The sequence below is a fragment of the Octopus bimaculoides genome, chromosome 28, assembly GCF_046866305.1.
Source record: "Octopus bimaculoides isolate indiv1 chromosome 28, ASM4686630v1, whole genome shotgun sequence".
NCBI classification, from domain to species: domain Eukaryota; kingdom Metazoa; phylum Mollusca; class Cephalopoda; order Octopoda; family Octopodidae; genus Octopus; species Octopus bimaculoides.
This window is the reverse complement of record NC_142955.1, coordinates 3,566,147-3,588,890: the sequence shown is the minus strand read 5'-3', so window position 1 is coordinate 3,588,890 and position 22,744 is coordinate 3,566,147. Positions and strand designations below refer to the sequence as shown.

At 33.7% G+C, this 22,744-nt stretch overlaps 2 protein-coding genes across 3 annotated transcripts in view; one reads left to right on the top strand and one right to left on the bottom strand.

The window, feature by feature from the left end:
* LOC149130476 (uncharacterized) overlaps positions 1 to 22,744 on the top strand; it is a 154,526-nt gene that overhangs the window by 43,571 nt on the left and 88,211 nt on the right. The gene's annotated exons all lie outside the window — the stretch shown is intronic.
* Positions 1 to 22,744, bottom strand: part of LOC106870251 (adhesion G protein-coupled receptor G6) — a 146,373-nt gene that overhangs the window by 35,514 nt on the left and 88,115 nt on the right. For both annotated transcript variants that reach the window (XM_089344345.1, XM_089344343.1), the window contains exons 6-11: positions 19,028 to 19,099; positions 16,313 to 16,384; positions 12,621 to 12,692; positions 9,634 to 9,800; positions 6,696 to 6,808; positions 3,354 to 3,406 (exon numbers count right to left, since the gene is read on the bottom strand). In XM_089344345.1, coding sequence (XP_089200471.1) covers positions 3,354 to 3,406; positions 6,696 to 6,808; positions 9,634 to 9,800; positions 12,621 to 12,692; positions 16,313 to 16,384; positions 19,028 to 19,099 — 549 coding nt within the window. The remainder of the gene's footprint in view (positions 1 to 3,353; positions 3,407 to 6,695; positions 6,809 to 9,633; positions 9,801 to 12,620; positions 12,693 to 16,312; positions 16,385 to 19,027; positions 19,100 to 22,744) is intronic.

Below are 22,744 nucleotides of genomic sequence, written 5' to 3'. Positions count from 1 at the left end.
TTGATTGACCAGACAAATTTTCATTTACCGACGATGGATATCATTGTATCAAGACTGATATGTGTCAACCATATTTTGTTTTTACTTTAATATGACTACTGTTAACTTCGTTAACTTCTTGTGTCAATAAAGTGCAGTATACCCCTACTCCAAAATGCAAACGATTGCACCTATGTTAGAGATCAATACATACATACATACGATCAGTGAAAAAGAGAATACCTACGCTGAACTATTGAGAAATATGCAGTTGCTCGATTCCGATTACAAGTTGAGGTTTATACCTGTAGTTAATGGGGCCCTGGGATATGTAACACACTGCCTAAATACCAGTCTTGAGAAAATCTCAAAATAAGAAAGGAAAAAGCTAATTCGATGACCATCCCTGGAACTGTAAAATCCAATCCATCCCTGGAATTGTAAAAATCTGTAAAACTTTCCAGAAGTTTATCATTTAAATATATATGAGCATGTCTAGATATGTAGCTATATGCATGAGAATACATACATAAAGCATACAAATCTACGCATATATACATACATACATACATACATACATACATACATACATACATACATACATACATACAAACAAAATACCCTGTTGTTAATATTGAAATTCCAATGAAGGAACCTTGGATCTAAGTTAGAAACCTGTTCTTTTTCTATTAGCAAGAAATCTTGAAATAAACTGAATGACATAGATATGTAACACACTGCCTAAATACCAATCTTGAGAAATTAGTCTTCTCAAACCCAGAAAGGAGAAAACTGACTACAGATCAAAGCCATCACTGGAACTGTAAAAATCTGTAAAACTTTCCAGAAGTTTATCAATTAAGTGTATAAACATATATGCATATAAATTATATATATATACTAGCAGAAATACCTGGCTTTGTCCGGGTTAAAGAGAATAATGAAATCTAAAAACGCCGTCTAGACTACGCAATCTTCAACTGTTAGTAGCTACGATACCATATTTCTACATTAATAACTGTCCAATCCATGCCAGCATGGAACATAGACATTAAGTGGAATGCCAGTCTCTCATCTAGGAGGGCCTTGAAATCAATGTTACCAACTGGGGACTATGTGTGTCGCAGTAATAATAAAAAGACCCAAAGGAGGTCTGCAACGAAATAATTTTACTCAACACCTTGCAAGTGAATCAGTGGAGGCAAAGATGCGTCTCATTTACTTGACAATTTATGCACCACATTGCAGAAATCACAATGAAAGTATATCTGAAAGGGTAGTCTTACACCGTTGTACCGTTGAATTACAAATAATGCTCATCTGTTATGTTCGGGTTAAAATTTCATCAACATCAAAAATATATGAATTTTCATGGGAGTTATGGCCGTTATACATAGAATATAATTTCCAAATTTCATAAAGATCCGTTCAGTACTTTTGACGTAGTTTTGGATAAGAAAACAAATGACTAACGTGTGTGTTTGTGTGCATGTGTTTGTGTGTGATGGGTGTATATATGTATAGATATCTGTATGCATGTATATATATGTATATATGTGTACATATTACATGTACATCTATGTATATATACATCTACACATATGTATACATATACATGTATGCATATAGATCTATATCTATATATATATCTATGCATATACGTGTACATATACATGTAGATGTATACATATACATCTCTTTCTCTCTCTTTCTCTCTTTCTCTCTCTCTGAAAGTATCTATCACTACAGTATCGAAATGTGATTGTTTCAGTTAGTAGAATAGTTTCATTTTTAAAGTGAAAGTATTTGACATGAGTGTTTTTGTTTCACTTTTGACACGTAATACTTAAATAGTGGAGGAGATATTATGTTGCCGTGGGCTCGAACTCTGCAAGAAGTTAAAAATTTTTTTGACTAAAACACAACTGGAACCCTAAGTAAGGCATCTGTAAAATTTGAATGAAATTGGTTGCGTAGTTCTCGAGTTTTAGGGATTCACACACACAGACAGACAGACAGACAGACACACATTATCATTTTTATATATATAGATGTACAACCATATGCATCTGTATGCATGAGATATGCAACTATATGCATGAGAATACATACATAAAACAACTATATTTATGATATACTCTTTTACTTGTTTCAGTCATTTGATTGCGGCCATGCTGGAGCACCGCCTTTAGTCGAGCAAATCGACCCCAGGACTTATTCTTTGTAAGCCTAGTACTTATTCTATCGGTCTCTTTTGCCGAACCGCTAAGTTACGGGGACGTAAACACACCACCATCGGTTGTCAAGTGATGTTGGGGGGGGGGGACAAACACACACACACAAACACACACACATATATATATATACATATACATATATATACGACGGACTTCTTTCAGTTTCCGTCTACCAAATCCACTCACAAGGCTTTGGTCGACCCGAGGCTATAGTAGAAGACACTTGCCCAAGGTACCACGCAGTAGGACTGAATCCGGAACCATGTGGTTGGTAAGCAAGCTACTTACCACACAGCCACTCCTGCGCTTACATGCAAATATGCAAATATGCAAATATATGCACGAGAATACATACATAAAATAAAGCATACAAATCTACAGGCATACATACATACACTCATGTATACATTCATACATATATATACGTACATACATACATACATACATACATACATACATACAAGGTGGTGGTTGTCTACTCCTTACAAAGAGTTTGACCACCTCCTGCACCTACACCTTAGCCCTTTCATGGCGTCTGATGTGGCTTTTTAAACCAGACAGTGTTTTGAAAAAACACCCACACAGATTGCACCTCTGATTTGCACTACCAATACCTGCAAGTAAGTTCTGCTCATTGTGGATCCTAACATGTCTTTTAAGACCCCCATTGGATTTGTAAGCCCTCTGGCACACGTCACATTCAAACGTGTGCACAGACATATAATCAGAATAGCTGGTTGAAGTTTGTTTTCCATGGGTTCGCAGGTGAGATTTGAGGCCAACCAAAGACAGGCATGGTCTGTCACAGACTGTGCACACAAAAAGGTCCTTGTCATTCACCTTCTCGATCTTTACATACATACATACATACATACATACATACATACATATAAAAATACCTTGCTGATATTGTTAAAATTGCAGTGCATACATACATACATACATACATACATACATAATGAATATATTTTCACATACAGACATGCAGTTCACTCTGCATGACCTGATGCGTGTCTGTTCGCCCTTCATTAAAGGTATAAACCTCAACTTGTATATGACGTATCACAATATGCACAAGCGCAAAATTGTTATTTTTACAAAATTTTAATAAAAAAAAGGTAGATGTTTTTTGCTTACCCACAATATTTAACTCTGAATTTTTCTATCATGGTTGAGAGTTCACGCTCCACCTGCAATAGTTGTACATTGATATATATATATATATATATATATATATATATATATATGCGAGTAAAAATAAATACAAAAAAGGTGGTTTTTTTGTATGATTGTGTATAGAGGAATATATTATTTTGTTTAAAAGAGTTCCAACACTGTCTGTTTTTTATGTTTTATTTATATTCCTGCAAAACCAATGTGGGGTATAGAATATGGAACATACAATATATAATATAATATACAATATATAATATAAAATAAAATAAAATAAAAATGGATGGCACCATGAAAGAAAGTATTGAATGTAGATGAAATATTGAGTGTTCAGTATAAAGGATCAAATATATAAATATATAAATATAAATATATAAAGGCGACTCGAGTTTCAGGGCTATTTCCCTTCGTCATGGCCGGTATGACAGACTTTAACAGACTGTAATAAGTTGGCTCCATATTCTATACCCCACATTAGTTCTGCAGGAATATAAATAAAACATAAAAAACAGACAGTGTTAGAACTCTTTTAAACAAAATAATATATATATATATATATATATATATATATATATATATATATATATATATATATATATATATATACTGTTGTGTCTGGGGAGAGTCATTTTCTTATCGTGCCTTAAAATTTAACACACCGTTAAAATTTCCACTTATTTCTTATTTTTATTTTCCTAAAATTTTCGTTGCGTCTTGGAACCTTTTCAATAGTTTTGACTCTGTCTGTTATTTAAATAACGGATAGAGTCAAGACTATTGAAAAGGTTGCAAGACGCAACGACGAAAAATTTTAGGAAAATAAAAATAAGAAATAAGTGGAAATTTTAACGGTGAGTGTGTTAAATTTTAAGGTACGATAAGAAAATGACTCTCCCCAGACACAACAGAATATGCTTCAACACACGAAATCACATAAAAAATCTTGCAAACCAAATCCCAAAACGATATATATATATATATATATATATATATATATATATATATATATATATATATATACTGTTGTTTCTTGGTAGTGTCATTCTCTTTTACTCACCGGTAAAATTTCCACTCATTTCTTTCTTTATTTTTACTTAACAGCCCAATCTTTCTTTATTTTACTTAACAGCCCAATAACTATGCTATTCTACCTCTATAAACTATATAAACTGTATTTGCGGAAGGACTAAGTGAACATTTGAGACAATATGACGACACAAAATAGTCCTCCATACTCTACCAACATGCCAAGGACCGACATGGAGGCAGCCTGGGACAACTTGACATCCACATCTTATCGAAGCACCCAAAGGACCCAACACTCAGACAACGTCCTCAAAAATGAAACTTCCCCAATACTAAATAAGATATATACGTAGTAGATATCATAGCCCCATACCCACAGTTTACACAGGTAGAATAGAATAGTTAGTGGGCTGTTATGTAGATAGATGTATGTATGTGTGTGTGTGTAAGAGTGTGTATATGTGTATATGTGTATGCACATGTATGTAGGTATATGGATATGAAAGTAAACAGATTAATGTACAGACGGATAGGTACATAGGTTATATGAACAGACAAGTACACATACAGACATACACAAATTAAGACTGAAACTGTAGAACAAAGATGACAAAATGACGGAACAAAGGACAGAAAATAAATAGTTTGTCATCGAAAAAATAGGATAATACAACGAACAGAAAATTCGTACATGTGAAAATTAAAAATTCAAGTGTAAAATTGAAGTTCGACACAGGCAGTGACATGACTAATATAAACGGAAAAACGTGGAAACATATCGGTAAACCGAAATTAATTAAATCTAAAAAGGTAGCACATGGTGTTACAGGTAAAAGGTTATATTTTATCGGGGAATGCTTATGTAACGTAACATTTCGAGGTCAAACGAGAAAAGCTAAGATATATATATTAAAATATTCGGATCTTGTTCAAAACGGGGGCACCAGTATTTTCTGAACGAAACACTTTGAAACTTGGGACACTGGTAGAATGTGTCATATAAAACATCTTTTTCTCTTAGTCTTCTTAACAAAAAAACGTACATCGCAAGTTATTTCATGTTAAAGTTGTCGTATTTCTGTAATTTCAACCAATGACTGACGTCCATTCAGCCGAATACATTAAGTACTGACTACGTAAACAAACGATTTTCGCGGTGATAAAATTATTATTTCTTTGTCAAAAAATGGCTGAAGCATATTGGCAGTAGCTAATAAACCTTTCTATTATAGGCACAAGGCATGGTCTTTTAGGGAAGAAGCAAGTCAATTAGGGTTAGGGTTAGGGTTAGAGAAAACGAACACACGTGTGTTGCCTCTGCAAAATGTCAGAAGTAATGGAGATTAAATACGCTTTACACCGCTTAAACTGCCAAAGGAGTAAGTGTAAACAGCTGAATACTTGTCAGTGATTGGTTGAAATTATCGAAATAAGACAATTTTTTACATGAAATAAATTCGAATACAAAATTTTTTTTCTGTTCTATAACACAAAATAGATAAGTATACGAAGTTTGAAAGTCTTTCCGTACCAAAAACACTATATAAAACATAAATGAAAACTGGTGCCCCAGTTTTGAATAAGATCCAAATATTCACTTTGGTACGGAGTGGATAGAACTATACAATTTATGAAATACGCTTATAAGTGTTTTGTGTAGAAATATAGTCGTCTCAATCGAAGGTTCAAATGTGGGTGAAGGACCTAAATAAAAAAAATTGCAGTAAACTAAAATGAAACATATGTATTTAAATCAAAATGGAAAGTACCGTTCGCGAAAAAATTGCCCACGATACAAAGTAAACACTGTTCAAACGTTAAAGACTTTTTCACTTCCCAAGCGTTTTACTAATACATCTGTTTGTTGTCTACACTACCTGTCTTCGTCTTTTGCTTTTTCGTGAAGTCTCCCTCTATATATATATGCATATATATATATATATATATATATATATATATATATATATATATATATATATATATACATATATATACATATAAATGCATATATATATACATATATATGTATTTAAATATACATATATATGTATATATATACATATATATATGTGTGTGTATACATAAATATATGTTTGTATGCATACACACACACACACACACACACACACACACACACACACACACACACACACACACACACACATATATATATATATATATATATATATCGAGAGAGTGAGAAAGAGAGACAGAAAGAGAAAGAGAGACAGGAAGAGAAAGAGAGACAGAAAGAGAAAGAGAAAATAGGTAGCTACTCACAGCTCTAGATATGTTCTCAGCAGAGATTTTATATCCATTGAACTTCCCGTTTGATCTATGAGTGTGTGGGTTCTTAGTGTAACTCAGATAGAATACAAAGGAATTAGTCCGGCCTGTGGAAAGACGTAGAAATTGAACAGAAATATTGCGATTATAAATGAGACACATCATAAATGCACGTCATAGAGTATTACATACAATGTAGGCATAAATATAATATATCTATAGTAACTGTGTTTAGAAGTAGAGGTAAGGGAAGCTGTCAACAGATTAACTTCATTTAAAACAACTGGCAAATGCATGAACCACACACAATTACATTTCTTCTGTCAATCTTAGCAAAGAGGTTAAAGTATTGAGAAAGACCTGGAAAAACAGTCAATGGTTGGTCAGTTTATATTCTATTAGTTCTTCGGGGTTAAAATAGCCGAAACTAAAATTAAAATCAAACTCAGGTAAGATCGTGTAACTAGATATCTTACGAATAATCTCTCATGGTTTCTTTTATATTCTACACTCATTTCTATGGTGAGTGTGCATGGCCAAATGGTTAGGGTGTTGCGATCACGTGGTCGTAGTTTCAACTTGAACAGAACACTTTATCTCATCTTGTTCTGCGTTCAGTTTGACAGGTGGCGTGCGGTACACCGTGCACCTCTTCAGACAACGTCGATTTGTCGGAGGGTGTGAGGTAATGTACAACACAAACATTTGACCACTATGAACAAATTATTTATGCAGCATGTTCAGCAAGAAATTACAGAACTGTCTTTTTCGGGCTTTGTGAGTCAATTTTCAAAGCATTGAAATATGGAAGACAATAAGAATATTTTTATTTTTATTATCTTCTATATCTTAATGCTTTGGAAGTTGACTCTTTGCATTTTGAAATGTTATATTGAAATATGATTATGAACATGGAATTCTTTTAACCTGAGGAGCAAGCTTAATATCTGCATTAATTTTAAAATTGTATATATATATTAATACAAACATGTAAATAATTTATTATCTGTTATAAAATATAATAACATAAATTATTTATACATGTTAATTGTTAAATATGAATATCTAATGGTAAAATACATTTTTTCATATTATATTTCTCTATAATTTTTGAGATTTAGGGAATGGAGCAGGTAAGATTCACGTTACGTATGTTTCGTAGCCAGCAGATTCTCGGAAGTAATAATTACCCATTGAGGTGTACTCTATCTTAGTTATACGAAAGTTACAGTGTCGTTGACTCGTATAACGGTCCTAACAATAAATGCGATCTTATCTATTATGCAATGCAGCGATATTCTTAATGAATGAAGATACCTATTCTTAATTGCAAGCACAAGTTATGTAATACATTCTTAAGGTACGATTAATGGTGTCCTTCCCGATTATTCCCAAACAAATAATCCCGCATCCCACCACATGATTTACTTCCATGTATTTATTACATGAAATTTTTTTAGCTATCTTTATATTTTCATAGCCCTGTGAGTTTTTTACATCTTCATCTCTGCACACGAAATGCAGGGGCGTACAAGCACGCACAACCATGGGAATACTATAGACGCACAATGAACGTACACGTTAGCGGGTGAGTACGCGAATGCGTAGTTTTACTGTTAAGTGCTAAACCACCAGTTTAACTCCGACTGCCACGTTACCCTAATGACTACAAACCTAATCTCTCATCTCCGTCTCTTTCTACCCCTTCTCTTCTTCTCTCGTAGCAACTCCAAGTTACTTCCACTCCTAAATATTTAACCACTCCTTTCTTTTTCTTCTCATCCTTGACCATTTCACTTCTAAAAATTCTTATCTTCTCTTTGTATTCTGTATAAAAGTATATGCATAGACGCGATAACATATTTATTTACCATTGACAAAGTGGACTGACCCCAGCTTAATATTCACAACGACATTCCCCTATCTAGCCTAAATTTCCTCTATTCTCCTTCTCTCTTCCTTATTCTTAACAACTTTAGACAATTACCCACTCACAAATCTTTTACCTCTTTGTTCTTTTCTGTTACCAACCATTTTATTTCTTCATACATGTTTTTCTAGTATGTTTTATCTTACTCCCTTCTGGTTTCACCACTCACTTTAAATTATATCTCCGGCGAATTGACGACAATGTAACCTTCATATAATTTAGGTATCTTCGGCCTGATCAGTAGCTAGTGACGTACCCCTTGTTGAGTAAATATTACATAAGAGGAACTGTTAGCTAGGAAACATATGCAGCCTGGATTTTACCTGTTCCATTTGGGATTTTTATTCGCATTCATAACCTTAGTTGCTAACTGTGAACTATAAAAATGACTGTTTTTTTTTAGCTTATCGAACTTTGATATGGGAAATGCCTACAACCTTCTACGTCAATAAACTATTATTGTTCGTGAAAGTTTTTTTTTATATTCACCATGGGCTGCTCAAAGCTTACTAACATCCTTCACCTAGGTTCTTGGATCTTACAATCACATTATATCGAGGCATTATCATTTCACATGGATTTGTTCTCACCAGACGATCTAGCTTCCACCTGCATTAATTTAAAGATTGTTTATACTAATGCAGACATGTAAGTAATTTACTTATTATAAGATATGAAATAAATTAACTTTGCATGCTTTAAGTTGCGAAACAACTGTCGTAATATAAGAATTTCCAATGGTTAAATAAACGTTATCATACTATATTTCTCTTGTTATTTATAACTTTATATACTCTATATGGTTTTTTTTTGTATCGTATTATATATTTTCTATGCTTGTTGAATGATACTTTAAGGAGTTGTTTTTTCTTATGAATACCACCAGATTAGCTGAATCTATATATTGTGACTTAATTGAGATATACACACACACACACACACACACACAAGTTTTGTTTGTAGTACTACTAAAATAACAGAATCAAGGAAGATTTTACTAACTTTCACATTGTGAATAATCCAGTATACTTATTTTTCTGCCTTGGTTATTGCCCAGATCTTTATGACACTTGCCCAAGACATTCACACTTCTGTTGTACGTTTTCTTCATAAAATTGACAACGGCTGGCAGGTGACATCCACACATCATGTTATTGTCGCTGAGGTCTCTGTAATTATAACAATAACTTTAACTGAGTTTGCTTCAAAGTCATAGAAAGACTCCTATTCATTTTGACAGGAAACAAAGATTATAGAATTTGAACAGATGTACAAAAGTTATAATATTTGTGTATTATGCAAAATGTGTTGATAATTTCAATATAGGGATATAGTTCCGAGTGGAAACTGTAAAATGTTAGGTTCTTCTTAACTAATAGCTTAAGCTTTGGTTAATACAGTCTTTTTAGGTTAAGACGTATAGCCACTTCAAACGACCCCATTATAAGGTGAGTTAGGGACATTTTGGAACCGGAAATTTGGCGGGATAGATTTAGCGCCCCTGTTCCCCATATATGCAGATATATACTTATATAAATGTCTGTATATATGGGGAACAGTTTTCTTTAAACATGTATCAAAACAAAGATCACTACATTCTAATTCAGTTGAGCCAAACTGCTATTAAATAATATCCAAATAAGTTGTGCTGAGTGACATTTTATGTTGTATGTCCACTGAGATATGTGTGTCTGTGTCTGTGTGTATCCCTTCTGCCTTCCCTTCCCAAAAAAGGTGTATCCACTTCCTACTTCCTCAAGCTGATCACCACCTTCGATACGAGTCTCTGAAAGTGCCGCTATGTCAATGTTATAGTGGTTCAGCTCGCGAGCAACAAGTGCAGTGTGTCTTTCAGGCCTACAATCACTCTTGTTATCCAACAGAGTGCGCACATTCCAACATAAAATGTTTAAGTTCCATCCAGATTTTGTAAATAAAAGTCTCTTTGTTTTTTGAGCTCTTTGTTTCACTCGCGATAAACTTACCAGATATAGAGAGACAGGCAATTTTTGGTTCACCTTTTCTAGAACCTCTCCTGCCTCCGGGTGAGCAGCGCCCTCTCCAAATGGAGCTGCTCAGACACCCATGCAGCAACCGAATCCTACCGCTGTCTTAAGCGACAAGGAGATGACTTTATATCTAGCATGCTTCACGATTTTAGTATACATACCTTATTAGTATTTCCTCCTAAGTTCTATGTACTTCGGGAACGCATTAAAGCCCTTTTCAGGGATACTTTATTTGAATTCTTACTCTCTGGTAACTAATTTCATGTTATTACATAACTGACTTCACAATTTGGGTATTCATAACTTATTGGGAATTCCTAACTTATTATGAATTCTCTGTAACTGCACAAAACCGTTTTAAGGGCTACATACTTTGTATTGCTGCTATTGGATTAGTGAAACAATCATGAGAACGGAACCAAGGGATAAACCCCGCTTTCCCGGGAATTATCAGGTACGTCAGCTAGTATATGTGTGTGTGTATTATAACGTACACAGAACGGTGTAGACACCAACTGTCTCCACATAATGTATTCCCAAATACTCTGCGAACGACTGTAACCAATCCAAAACAACTCTAAACGAACTATAACAACTCCTCAACAATTTACTACGACTCCACGAACGACAACTTTCGACTTCCTGCGATTTTTCATCTCTCACTCTAAGTCAAATACGCTGCTACATCTCCCATTTTGAGATTTGACTTCTGTAGGAAGTGCAACTTATTTATTTAATTTCATTCTCTTGTTTTCATCACCTCTCTCTTTTTTTTTTTTTTGTGAGATGTTAATTTCATCAGAAGTTTTAATATTTCTTTAGCTAAAGGACGATTTCTCGTCATTCTGTTTGTTTACGTTTTCTATTACAGATCCGCTTGGTTCAGCCTCTTTTGACATTGGAACATCGAACAAGTCATAACATTGGTATTTCTTCTTTCTTCGGTATGTCTATTCTTCAACTGGTTTGAATGTCATTGGAACCCTCTTATTTGAATGTCGTTTGTGCTCTCCTATTTTATTATGCTCATCATACTGCCTATTCTTTTCGTCATCACACCGTCCTTCCAACCTTGTCTTCCACTCTTATGTTTTATACATTGGTTTATTTATTTATTGTTTTAATAAAATTACTCTTCTGTTTAGTTATGTGTTTTTTATGTGTTTAATTAATCTTTTCATGGGTAGTTTACTAATAATTTCTGGGACCGAATTGTCTGGTCACCATATGTGTGTGTGTGTGTGTGTGTGTGTGTGTGTGTGTGTGTGTGTGTGTGTGTGTGTGTGTGTGTGTGTGTGTGTGTATTTATACATCTACATATATGTTTAAACGTATTTATGCATATAGATATGTTTGTATATATATATATATATATATTCAACTTTACGATGAAAGTATACAAACAAAGTTTGCCTTTAGAAGCGTTGAGACGTATTGTAAGTTACAGAAATAAATTTATTTCTCAAACGCGTGATAATGCTATAAATAGCTTGATCAGGATAAATTATCCATATAATGCAGAAAAATACGTTGATCTTATATATATATATATATATGTGTGTGTGTGTGTGTGTGTGTGTGTGTGTGTGTGTGTGTGTGTGTGTGTGTGTGTGTGTGTGTGTGTGTGTGTGTGTGTGTGTGTATGTGTGTGTGTGTGTGTGTGTGTGCGTGTGCGTGTGTGTGTATGCATAAATACGTCTAAGCATATATGTACATGTATAAATACACACACACACACATATGTATATATATACATAATAATAATATAAATAATATATAAATAATATATATACATTCCTGTATGTATATATCATATATATATATATATATATATATATATATATATATATATATATATATATATATGATATCATAGGTATTCCATCGTCATTAGAAGGCTCTGACTACGAAACAATTGATATAATGATACACAAAATGAAAATATTCATAAAAAAATTTTTTAATTAACATTTTACTTACAGTGTAGTCAAAGATGACATATGTCGAAACATTGCCGTTGTTATGGACGACAATTTATTCCCCTTGAGATCCCTAAAAACAAATAATAAGATGTTATGTACATGCATACGGGTATGTGTATATTATTTATATACTAACAAACTCGTGTGGACAAAACTGCCGACAGTTTTATTACAAATAGAAAATGGCACATCAACACAGCGGAGGAAAGCGTTGATAAATGCCAGCAAATCTAGTAGATAATAATTCCTATTTCGCTTTTTGTGGGATTTATTAACATACAGCTAGGATTTTGCGTGAAGTTATTTTTTATGGTCTTTCAGAGTAATAAAAGGATTTCGTGGAGTAAGCTTTTCTACTTTGTATTCTATTTGACAAATGGGCCCTGCACGACATTAGGATCCACATATGGGAGCCGAAGCTAATATGTAAGGGGCCCATGCTAGTATTTAAGAGGCCCATGAAAAATCTTTGCTTTCAAAGAAAATATCTGAAGTCTTAGAGAAAGAATAAAAATTTTAAAAAACAAATAAAACAATTAAGCAAAGGATTTGGTCAAAGAATTCTCTAGGGAATTAAAAGAAATCGAAATATATGATATAGCAGATAGCTAGTCAGTGGTGATAAAGTATAACTAAATTTATATACATATTAATGCATATATATATATATATATATATATCCAAAGTTTTAAATTTTTAAATTTAATAGAGAGATTTGACGCTAATATCCATTATTAATGTAATTTATTCCTATGTCAACATTTCTGTATAAAGCTATATTTGACCGTCAAGTTTAAGTCAAACATATAAGTTGTCATACACTTCTTCAGGGAATAATCTTTTAGAACAAACAAACAAACACATCAAACAAAAAATCAAAATTTGGAGATCAATACCGTATTTCTAGATTTCTTCCATATTTGAATTTATCGTTAAATGACTCATTATTCCTTTGGATATATAAACAAGGAGAACGATTCCTAAGGAGTCTAATTTAGATTCTTTTGCGGTGAAATCTCCTGCTATATTGGTAACGATTACAGAGTTTACTTTGAAAAATTATCCATATACATATATGTATATATATATATATATATATATATATATATATATATATATATATATATATATATATATATATATATATATATATATATATATATATATATATATATATATATATATATATATATATATATATATATATATATATATATATATAGGAGTGGCTGTGTGGTAAGTAGCTTGCTTACCAACCACATGGTCCCGGGTTCAGTCCCACTGCGTGGTACCTTGGGCAAGTGTCTTCTACTATAGCCACGGGCCGACCAAAGCCTTGTGAGTGGATTTGGTAGACGGAAACTGAAAGAAGCCTGTCGTATATATGTATATATATATGTATGTGTGTATGTGTTTGTATGTCTGTGTTTGTCCCCCCAACATCGCTTGACAACCGATGCTGGTGTGTTTATGTCCCCGTAACTTAGCGGTTCGGCAAAAGAGACCGACAGGATAAGTACTAGGCTTCCAAAGAATAAGTCCTGGGGTCGATTTGCTCGACTAAAGGCGGTGCTCCAGCATGGCCACAGTCAAAAGACTGAAACAAGTAAAAGAGTAAAAGTGTCTCCTGTTCATTTTCCTTGGGAACTTTGGCTGGCATTGAGTTGAGCCTAGCCCTTATTAGTCTCCACAAGCACTAAACCCAGAAGAAGATTTTTATTGATGTATGTATGTATGTGTGAGGAAGTATACGTATGTGTTTGTTATATATATGCATATCCATATATATATATATGTTTTTCTCCTTGTCTCCGTATTCTTTCTGTTGAAGAGCGTAGCTCGAAACGTCAAAGACTTTCCGTATTCCCGAGCGTCATACTAATATATCCTTTTGTTATTTACACCACCTGTCCTCGTCTGTTGTTATTATTTGTATATTCTCCCATATATGTATATATATATATCTCACTTTATGGGTGTGTGAGTGTGTGTGTGTATCTCTGTCTGTGTGTTTGCGTGTATGCGTGTGTGTATGAAACTGATAAACTAAATACAATTTGCGATAAAAATATGTAATCTTATTTTGATTAAAATACCAGCGTATTCAGAGGTAAAACTGTTCGGCTGCTTTAGCATCTGTGACTGTCACCGCTCTTCGGTTGTTGTTACTCTTCTTTCTCTAGCATAACCGATGGGGCACACATTGCGTTTCGTTATATGCACCATACATATACGTGTGTATGTGTATGTGTGTGTTTGTATGTGTGTGTATACACACACAGAAACACATATTTTATTTTTGATCTATATAAATGAAGATATTTCCTCCGTCTGTCTACTTTTCTTTCTACAAAACGAGAAGTTACATTGCGAAACTGTTATTTTAACAAGTTGTAGTTATTTATCGACCGGCAAGATACATCTACACCGACTGATACTCCTGAACTAGCTGCTGAGTGTCCTACCCATGTGAGATTGATGCTAGATGTGTCGAAACAAATGTCGGGATTAATAATAAATTCTCGTATATTCCATCTTCCGTCTTTCATATATATATATACATATACGTATATATATATATATATATATATATATATATATATATATATATATATATATATATATATATATATATATATATATATATATATATATATATTCTTTTACTCGTTTCAGCCATGCGGCTGCCGTTATGCTGGAGCACCACCATATATATATATATATATATATATATATATATATATATATATATATATATATATATATATATATATATATATATATATATATACATATATATATATATATATATGTATATATATATATATATATATATATATATATATATATGTATATGTATATATATATATATGTATATATATATATATGTATATATATATATATGTATATATACATATATATGTTTATATATGTGCATACATATATGTCTATGTAAATATTGACGTATATTACATATTTACTATATATACAATTGTATATATGAACATATATACGTGTATATACGTATGTATGTATACATGTCTAAAGCGTATAACTTCCTAGCCTAGTATACATTATTCTGAAAACAAAATATACCCAACTGCAGACATATGCATGACATGTATCTCTAACGACATCTTTCTAGTTATAAGTACATATCTACATAGGTACGACAATAACTATGCACATTTGGAAACCCTACCTTAAATACATGAAATATTAATGCTGGAATATATATAGCTACTGTTTCACAATGTTAAAATATCATCCAAATACTTTGTGAATTCCATACAATATTTTTAAGTATGTATGAATAATGCAATCGTAAATATATAAGAACTTAGTATTATAATTCGCACATGCTTTATCAAATCCTGTTCAACGCCGACCTGAAGCTAAATAAAATGTTATGGATAAAATAAAATGTTATGGATAGAATACTACATACATGAAGTTACACTCACCTACACTAGCCTATTCACAAAATAAACATATCCACAAACACAAGAGCACGCACACGCATATAAATGTTATTGCAAGCAATCTCTTTCATAATCACAAATGGGTAGGTATCGTGTGAGAGTGATTATGAAATAGAGGGATAAAAATGGAGAAAGAACGGGGAATGGCATTCAATATTTACAAATATATCGGCAATGAAATAGTATTAGCAAGACTCATCGAACTTACAATGATTCTAAATCCTTAAGGCTTGCAAAGGTTCCTTCTTGAAGCGTCTGGATTTTATTGTATCTCAGATCTCTGAAAAAAAAATAAATGAGAGTCTATGAGGAATTGTATTGAGCAGTTTAGTTCAAAGGGATTAAATATAATGGCTAATAGGGTTTATAATGAAATATAAATTTCAGAGAGGATTTTTACAAATAATCATATTAATAGAAGTACCATAGAGTGGATACAAGTGTGTACTCCAGAAAACATTTTCTCCGACAGTTATGCATTTCTAATTTTCCCATAATTTTAAAACTTAGGAAGAATGAAATATGAAGTAAAATGAGAAAGTGAATGAAACACAGAGAAACAGAAGTAAGAGAAACTGAAGAAGATGCAAGAAGTGATCGATAGAATAAATACCAAACTTAGAAAATATCAGACTTTAAAAATAACTACTAGTGTAGAGTTGTTCCATTTAAAAACTCTTCAAAGCAGTCCCCCCACCACCACCACCATGACGACAGTCCAACGACTGAAAAAAGTAGCAGATAGATATATTCGTGTTATGTTTCAGTCAGAAATTTAACCTTGCAAACTAATAACAACAGTTTTGAGGTTTCTTGTTAAAAGGAAGAGAGATCCATTTTCTAAAGGTCTGAATATATTAAACATTAAACTTGACCTAAGCACAGGTATGGTTTGACCAATGAGCTTGCTTCCCATTGCGTGGTACCATAGGCAAGTATCTTCTATTGATATCCCGGACCGAGTTGTGAGTGGATTTGTAGACCGAAACTGAAAAATTCCAGCTGTGTGTATGAGTGTGTACGTGTATGTGTGTGTATATGAATGTGTGTGTATACGTATGTATGTGTGTGTGTGGTTTTGTGTTTGTGTTTGTCCCCACCACTGACTGACAACCGGTGTTTGGTTGTTTACGTTCTTGTGACTTAGTGAATTGAGAAAAGTGATCAATATAATAAATACCAGACTTAAAAGAAAATAAGTACTGGTGTGGATTTGTCTAAAATTTGCAAGGCAGTGCCCCAGCATGACCACAGTCCATTGGGTGAAAGATAAAAGATAAAACTGAGGACGGTTATGAAATTAAGCAAAACAGTTGACCAAGGTATATATATAAGCTCAAACTCATTCCTATCCGTTAAGTATTATTATATGTACAGGAGCACTGGGGGAAATACATGCAACCGTTGCCTTCGTAACCAGCTCGATCACCATTACCTTCCTCCCCCTTCATCTTTTTCTTCTCCTCCTCTAAGATGTCGATGACATATGGGTGTTATGTAAGACGTAGAGTTTTAACCTCCCAACCCTCGCGATCACTGATATACTCAATGTTGCTGACTGTTTTATCCAGCACACACTTATCGTCTTGCACACATTTCGGTCCTGTAAAATTGTCTTTGTGTGTAAGTCAACCTGTCACAACCAAATTGTGTCCATCTTATGCCAATTAATATTGTATGACATAACCAGGCCGTTGTCTTTAAATCTTGAATCTAACGTTTTAATTCTAACTTTGAATATGTCTAAGAGATATATATATAATTCGATGATTTCACAAACTCTACCACCCATGCCTAAGCACTTCTATACTGCTACCAGTTATAATGCCGTATATATTCAAAAATTCAAGTGTCCTGAAGGGGAGAACTTGGAAAAAAATTAACTGGGAAAGATATACAGCTGAGCTATGCTATCACTGAAGCAGTTATCTACTTTACGGGTATTATTTTCATTTTTAGTACTGATATCTTTACTGATTCTCCTAAGCCCGGTTATTGCCTCTTCATTAATAAGTGCATACTAGAGTTTAAAGGTGAAACGATCAACAGGCCGATCGTGGGCTGGGCAGCTTGGATTACAGTTGGGTTAGGGTAATCCTCTGTGGATGAAGTATCGGTACATAAGTTGTGTCTGTATCACGAAATCATGTTCGTTATGACGTAGCCAACGGAGACGGAAGGACAGAGAGCAGAGGACAGACTGTAGGTGGGGTGGCGTCAGGTAAATTTGAGGTAGGGATGGGAGTCCGTAGCATTGTAGTAGATAGAATTCATAAAGGAAAACTGGTTGAGGGAAACGGAAAGTACAGGGAAGTTACCAAAGGCGTCGGACACAGAACAGGAGAATTAAATGGCATGGTGCAGACAGATATTACCTTTTAAAATACATACATACATATACACAGGTACAGACAGTAAACATCCATGTAATATATTTATTGGTGCCATCAAATAATATGGAAATATTGTCTATAGCTGTTGTTTCAAAACGTTAATAACAGCTGCCAAAATTCTTGCGAATATCATACATTGAATATGTACGAATAATGTAATATTAAATATACAATTAAAACTGAAATTAATAGATTGCAAATATTTAGTAAAATTTCTTCTCAATAAATCCTAATCAAATGTGTGCCACAGTGCAAGACTTACAGATAGCATCATGCCCACGTATTAATACTTTCATGAATACTGATACATACATCCACAGAAGCATGTATGTGCGCAAGTATGCTCTCACTCATAAACACAGAGAAAAACAAACACTCTTATTCAAACACACAAGCACATGAGTAGAGAGTGAGAGTGATAATGAGATCGAGAGATAAAAACAGTGAAAGAAAAGTGAGGGTGGGAAAGACGTTAAATATTTAGAAATATATCTCATTGAAATAGAATCAACAACACTGATCCGCCTTACAATGTCTGTAATTTGCTCAGCTTTTCAAAAGTTACTTCTTGAAGCGTCTTGATTTTATTATTATTCAGATCTCTGTAACATAAAGAAATTTTATTGAAGAGGTATGTATTAAATATAAAAGAAAATTATAATATGGTTTATAACAAAATATTGATTTAAGAGATGTTTTTATGAATAGGAATATCATAGGTCGGATATATGTGTATACCCCTAAAATTATTACTGTATAACTACGACAATAATATATTTTTAATTTTCTCATGATTTTCAAATTATGACAAGAAAAAGAACAGAAGAATCAGAAATAGATGACAGGAAAACAGGAAGTGGCTGAAATAGAGTAAAGCAAGAGTAAATGAAAATGAAAAACGCAGAACAAGAGTTAGAAGAAACAGCAAGAGGAAATAAAGATAAACAGAAAGTTGTCAACGAAGAAAAAATAGTTAGTAGTAGTAGTAGTAGTAGTAGCAGCAGCAGCAGCAGCAGCAGCACTAGTAGAAGTAGCAGTAGCAACAGAAGTAGTAGTTACAGTAGCAGCAGCAGCAGCAGCAGTAGTAGTAGTAGTAGTAGTAGTAGTAGTAGTAGTAGTAGTAGTAGTTGCAGCACCAGTGGTGGTAATAGCAGCAGCAGTAGTAGTAGCAGCAACAGTAGTACATGTATATGGATTACGCCACCAACCATGCCAGCAACACTGGATGTACTTTCTCTCAAGAACTGGAAACACCTATGTCCTCTATCATCAATACGTATAGCAATGGCACAGATGCCACGGAGAATGGTACGCATGTGGGGAGTGTATTAAAGGGACCTAACGTAACTCTTAGACTTTTAATTATATTAGTAGTAATATATATAGATAACAAAGACAGAACGTGATTTATATATATATATATATATATAAATATATATATATATATATATATATATATATATATATATATATATATATATATATATATATATATATATATATATATCGTTCTGTCTCTGTGTGTGTGTATGTGTGTGTGTGTGTGTGTGTGTGTGTGTGTGTGTGTGTGTGTGTAAAAGATTATAACGGCCGTATTTTTCAACTGATTTTCTCCAAACTAAGAGCATACATTACTTATGTTCCAAGGATGGTTTTAGAATTTTACAATTTTTCACGTAATTAGTAACGCCCCCCCCCCCCACACACACACACCGGGGGAACAGAAGACACCCGTTCCCGGGTTACATGGAGAAGGGAGGCAATTCTTTGCGAAGTAACTTTCAGAAATTAATTGTCTCCCTTACATCCATTGATCATAAAATATATATATATAATTTTGCTTTTTATTTTAGATTCACGTCTTTGAAAGTTTTTTTTTAATATTTACTTTCCGTTTTCTAGCGTCAGTAACATCTATATCTCTCCATCTATATCTCTCTATTTATCTCTCTATCTATCTCTATCTCTCTAGACCTCTCTATCTATATCCCTCCATTTTTCAGACGCTATTGTTTTCACTTTAAGTTCAATAGCTCTTGTTTTCACTGTACGTTTTCAATCGCTATTTACAAGCAACAACGACAAATTACTGACAGAAGCAATTTCACACATAATTTACTGACAGAACTAACTTCACAAATTTCATTTCAGTCAGTACCCTTACTTACTTTCCCTAAAATTTCTTATTAATTTTGCAACGGTTTTGTGTTTTTCTGCTGTTAACGGCTTTTTTTTTCTGATTCCTTCGATACTGGCCCTTTCGTTCACTGATAACTTTTGCTTCAACCCGTACAATTCTTCATTTTCCGTGAAGATTTTTATATTTACTTTCTGGCCGTCATATTCAGAAATATAATTCCCATTACCCAGTTATTTTCATTGTTTACTATCTTCTGTAGCCGTGTGTTTCTGTATACGTATATACCCATACCCAGAAAGAGAGTGTCAAATTTGTCTACAATGTCAAGGTCAGCCAAAAGAATGTCTCTGTCCAGGGAAAGAGAGACAGCTGCAGAAAGTGAAGCATACCAAGAAACAAACAGACTGTGCACTACAAAAGCCGGAGCATCTCAAAATGATGAACAGAGGTATGCACAGTTGACAAGGAATAGGTTCTCCACTTCAGAATGAAGGGCAGTTGCAGCAGCTCAGTGAAGCAACTTCTATGAAACAGTTTTCAATTATGATCCATCAGTTCGTTATACTGATGACACTAGAATTTCCATTGGTGCAATGACAACTGAGTGCATACATTGTAAAGTAAGGAAGAGGCCTGGAGAGACACTTGCACTGTGCTGCAGTGGTGGAAAGGTTAAACCCCCTGCAGTCTCCCAACCTGTAGAGCTATTGAAGGAACTGTTGTCATCAACTGACCGAAATTCCAAGCATTTCCAACACAAAATTAGACAAGACAACACTACATTACAGATGACATCATTTGGAGTCACAAGAGATTTAATTGAGCCAGGATTCATACAAAACTTCAAGATCCAAGGTCAGATTTATCATTAGATTGGCTCTCTACTACCTCTGTCAAATGAATCACCAAAATCGGTCTTTCATTGTTTATAATCTGTACCTGTTTTTTTTTGGTTACGAAATAAGCTACACAAAACGTGCTTTTGAATTACGTGTATTTACTTTATATACATAGGCGCAGGAGTGGCTGTGTGGTAAGTAGCTTGCTCACCAACCACATAGTTCCGGGTTCAGTCCCACTGCGTGGCATCTTGGGCAAGTGTCTTCAACTATAGCCTCGGGCCGACCAAAGCCTTGTGAGTGGATTTGGTAGACGGAAACTGAAAGAAGCCCGTCATATGTATGTATATATATATGTATGTGTGTGTCTGTTTTCGTCCCCCCCCCCCCAATATCGCGTGACAACTGATGCTGGTGTGTTTACGTCCCCGTCACTTAGCGGTTCGGCAAAAGAGACCGACTGAATAAGTACTAGGCTTACAAAGAATAAGTCGCGGGGTCGATTTGCTCGACTAAAGGCGGTGCTCCAGCATGGCCGCAGTCAAATGACTGAAACAAGTAAAAGAGTAAAACAGTATATATGAGTTGAAGACTTTCTTCTACCATTTCACTTAACGTCTATGTTCCATACTGGCATGAGTTGGAGGGTTATTAATGTAGAAAGATGGAATCTCAGCTACTAGCAGTTGAGACCTGTGTAATCTAGATGGCGTTCTGAAATTTCCTTATTCTCTTTAATCCGGGCAACGCCAGGTATTTCTACTAGTGCGTATATATATATATATATATATATATATATATATATATACATATATATATATATATATATATATATATATATATATATATATATATATATATATATATATATATATATATATACAATTGTAACTTCAATAAAATAGATAACTGCTTCATACAAGCTCACTTGCAAAGTATTTACCGTTGCATTTAACTTCTCAATCCTAAATAGACTTCAATACTCTACTAAGGTTTATATGGGAGCTTTTGTTAATTTTAATCAAAGATATTCAGCGCCTTTAAATTAATTTAAATATGAAAAACAGTAAATAAACTTCGCTAGCAGAACATATACACCTCCATAGGAAAAAATATACTACATGATATAGGCTGGTTCATCACCCACTCGAGCTCTCCATACCAAGGCCAAAATATTCTGTGTTGGTTATGCTTGTATGAATCTATACAAATACTGTTGCATAACCCAGCGCAGTTATTAAATAAGCAGTACGTGGCATCTTCCTCTT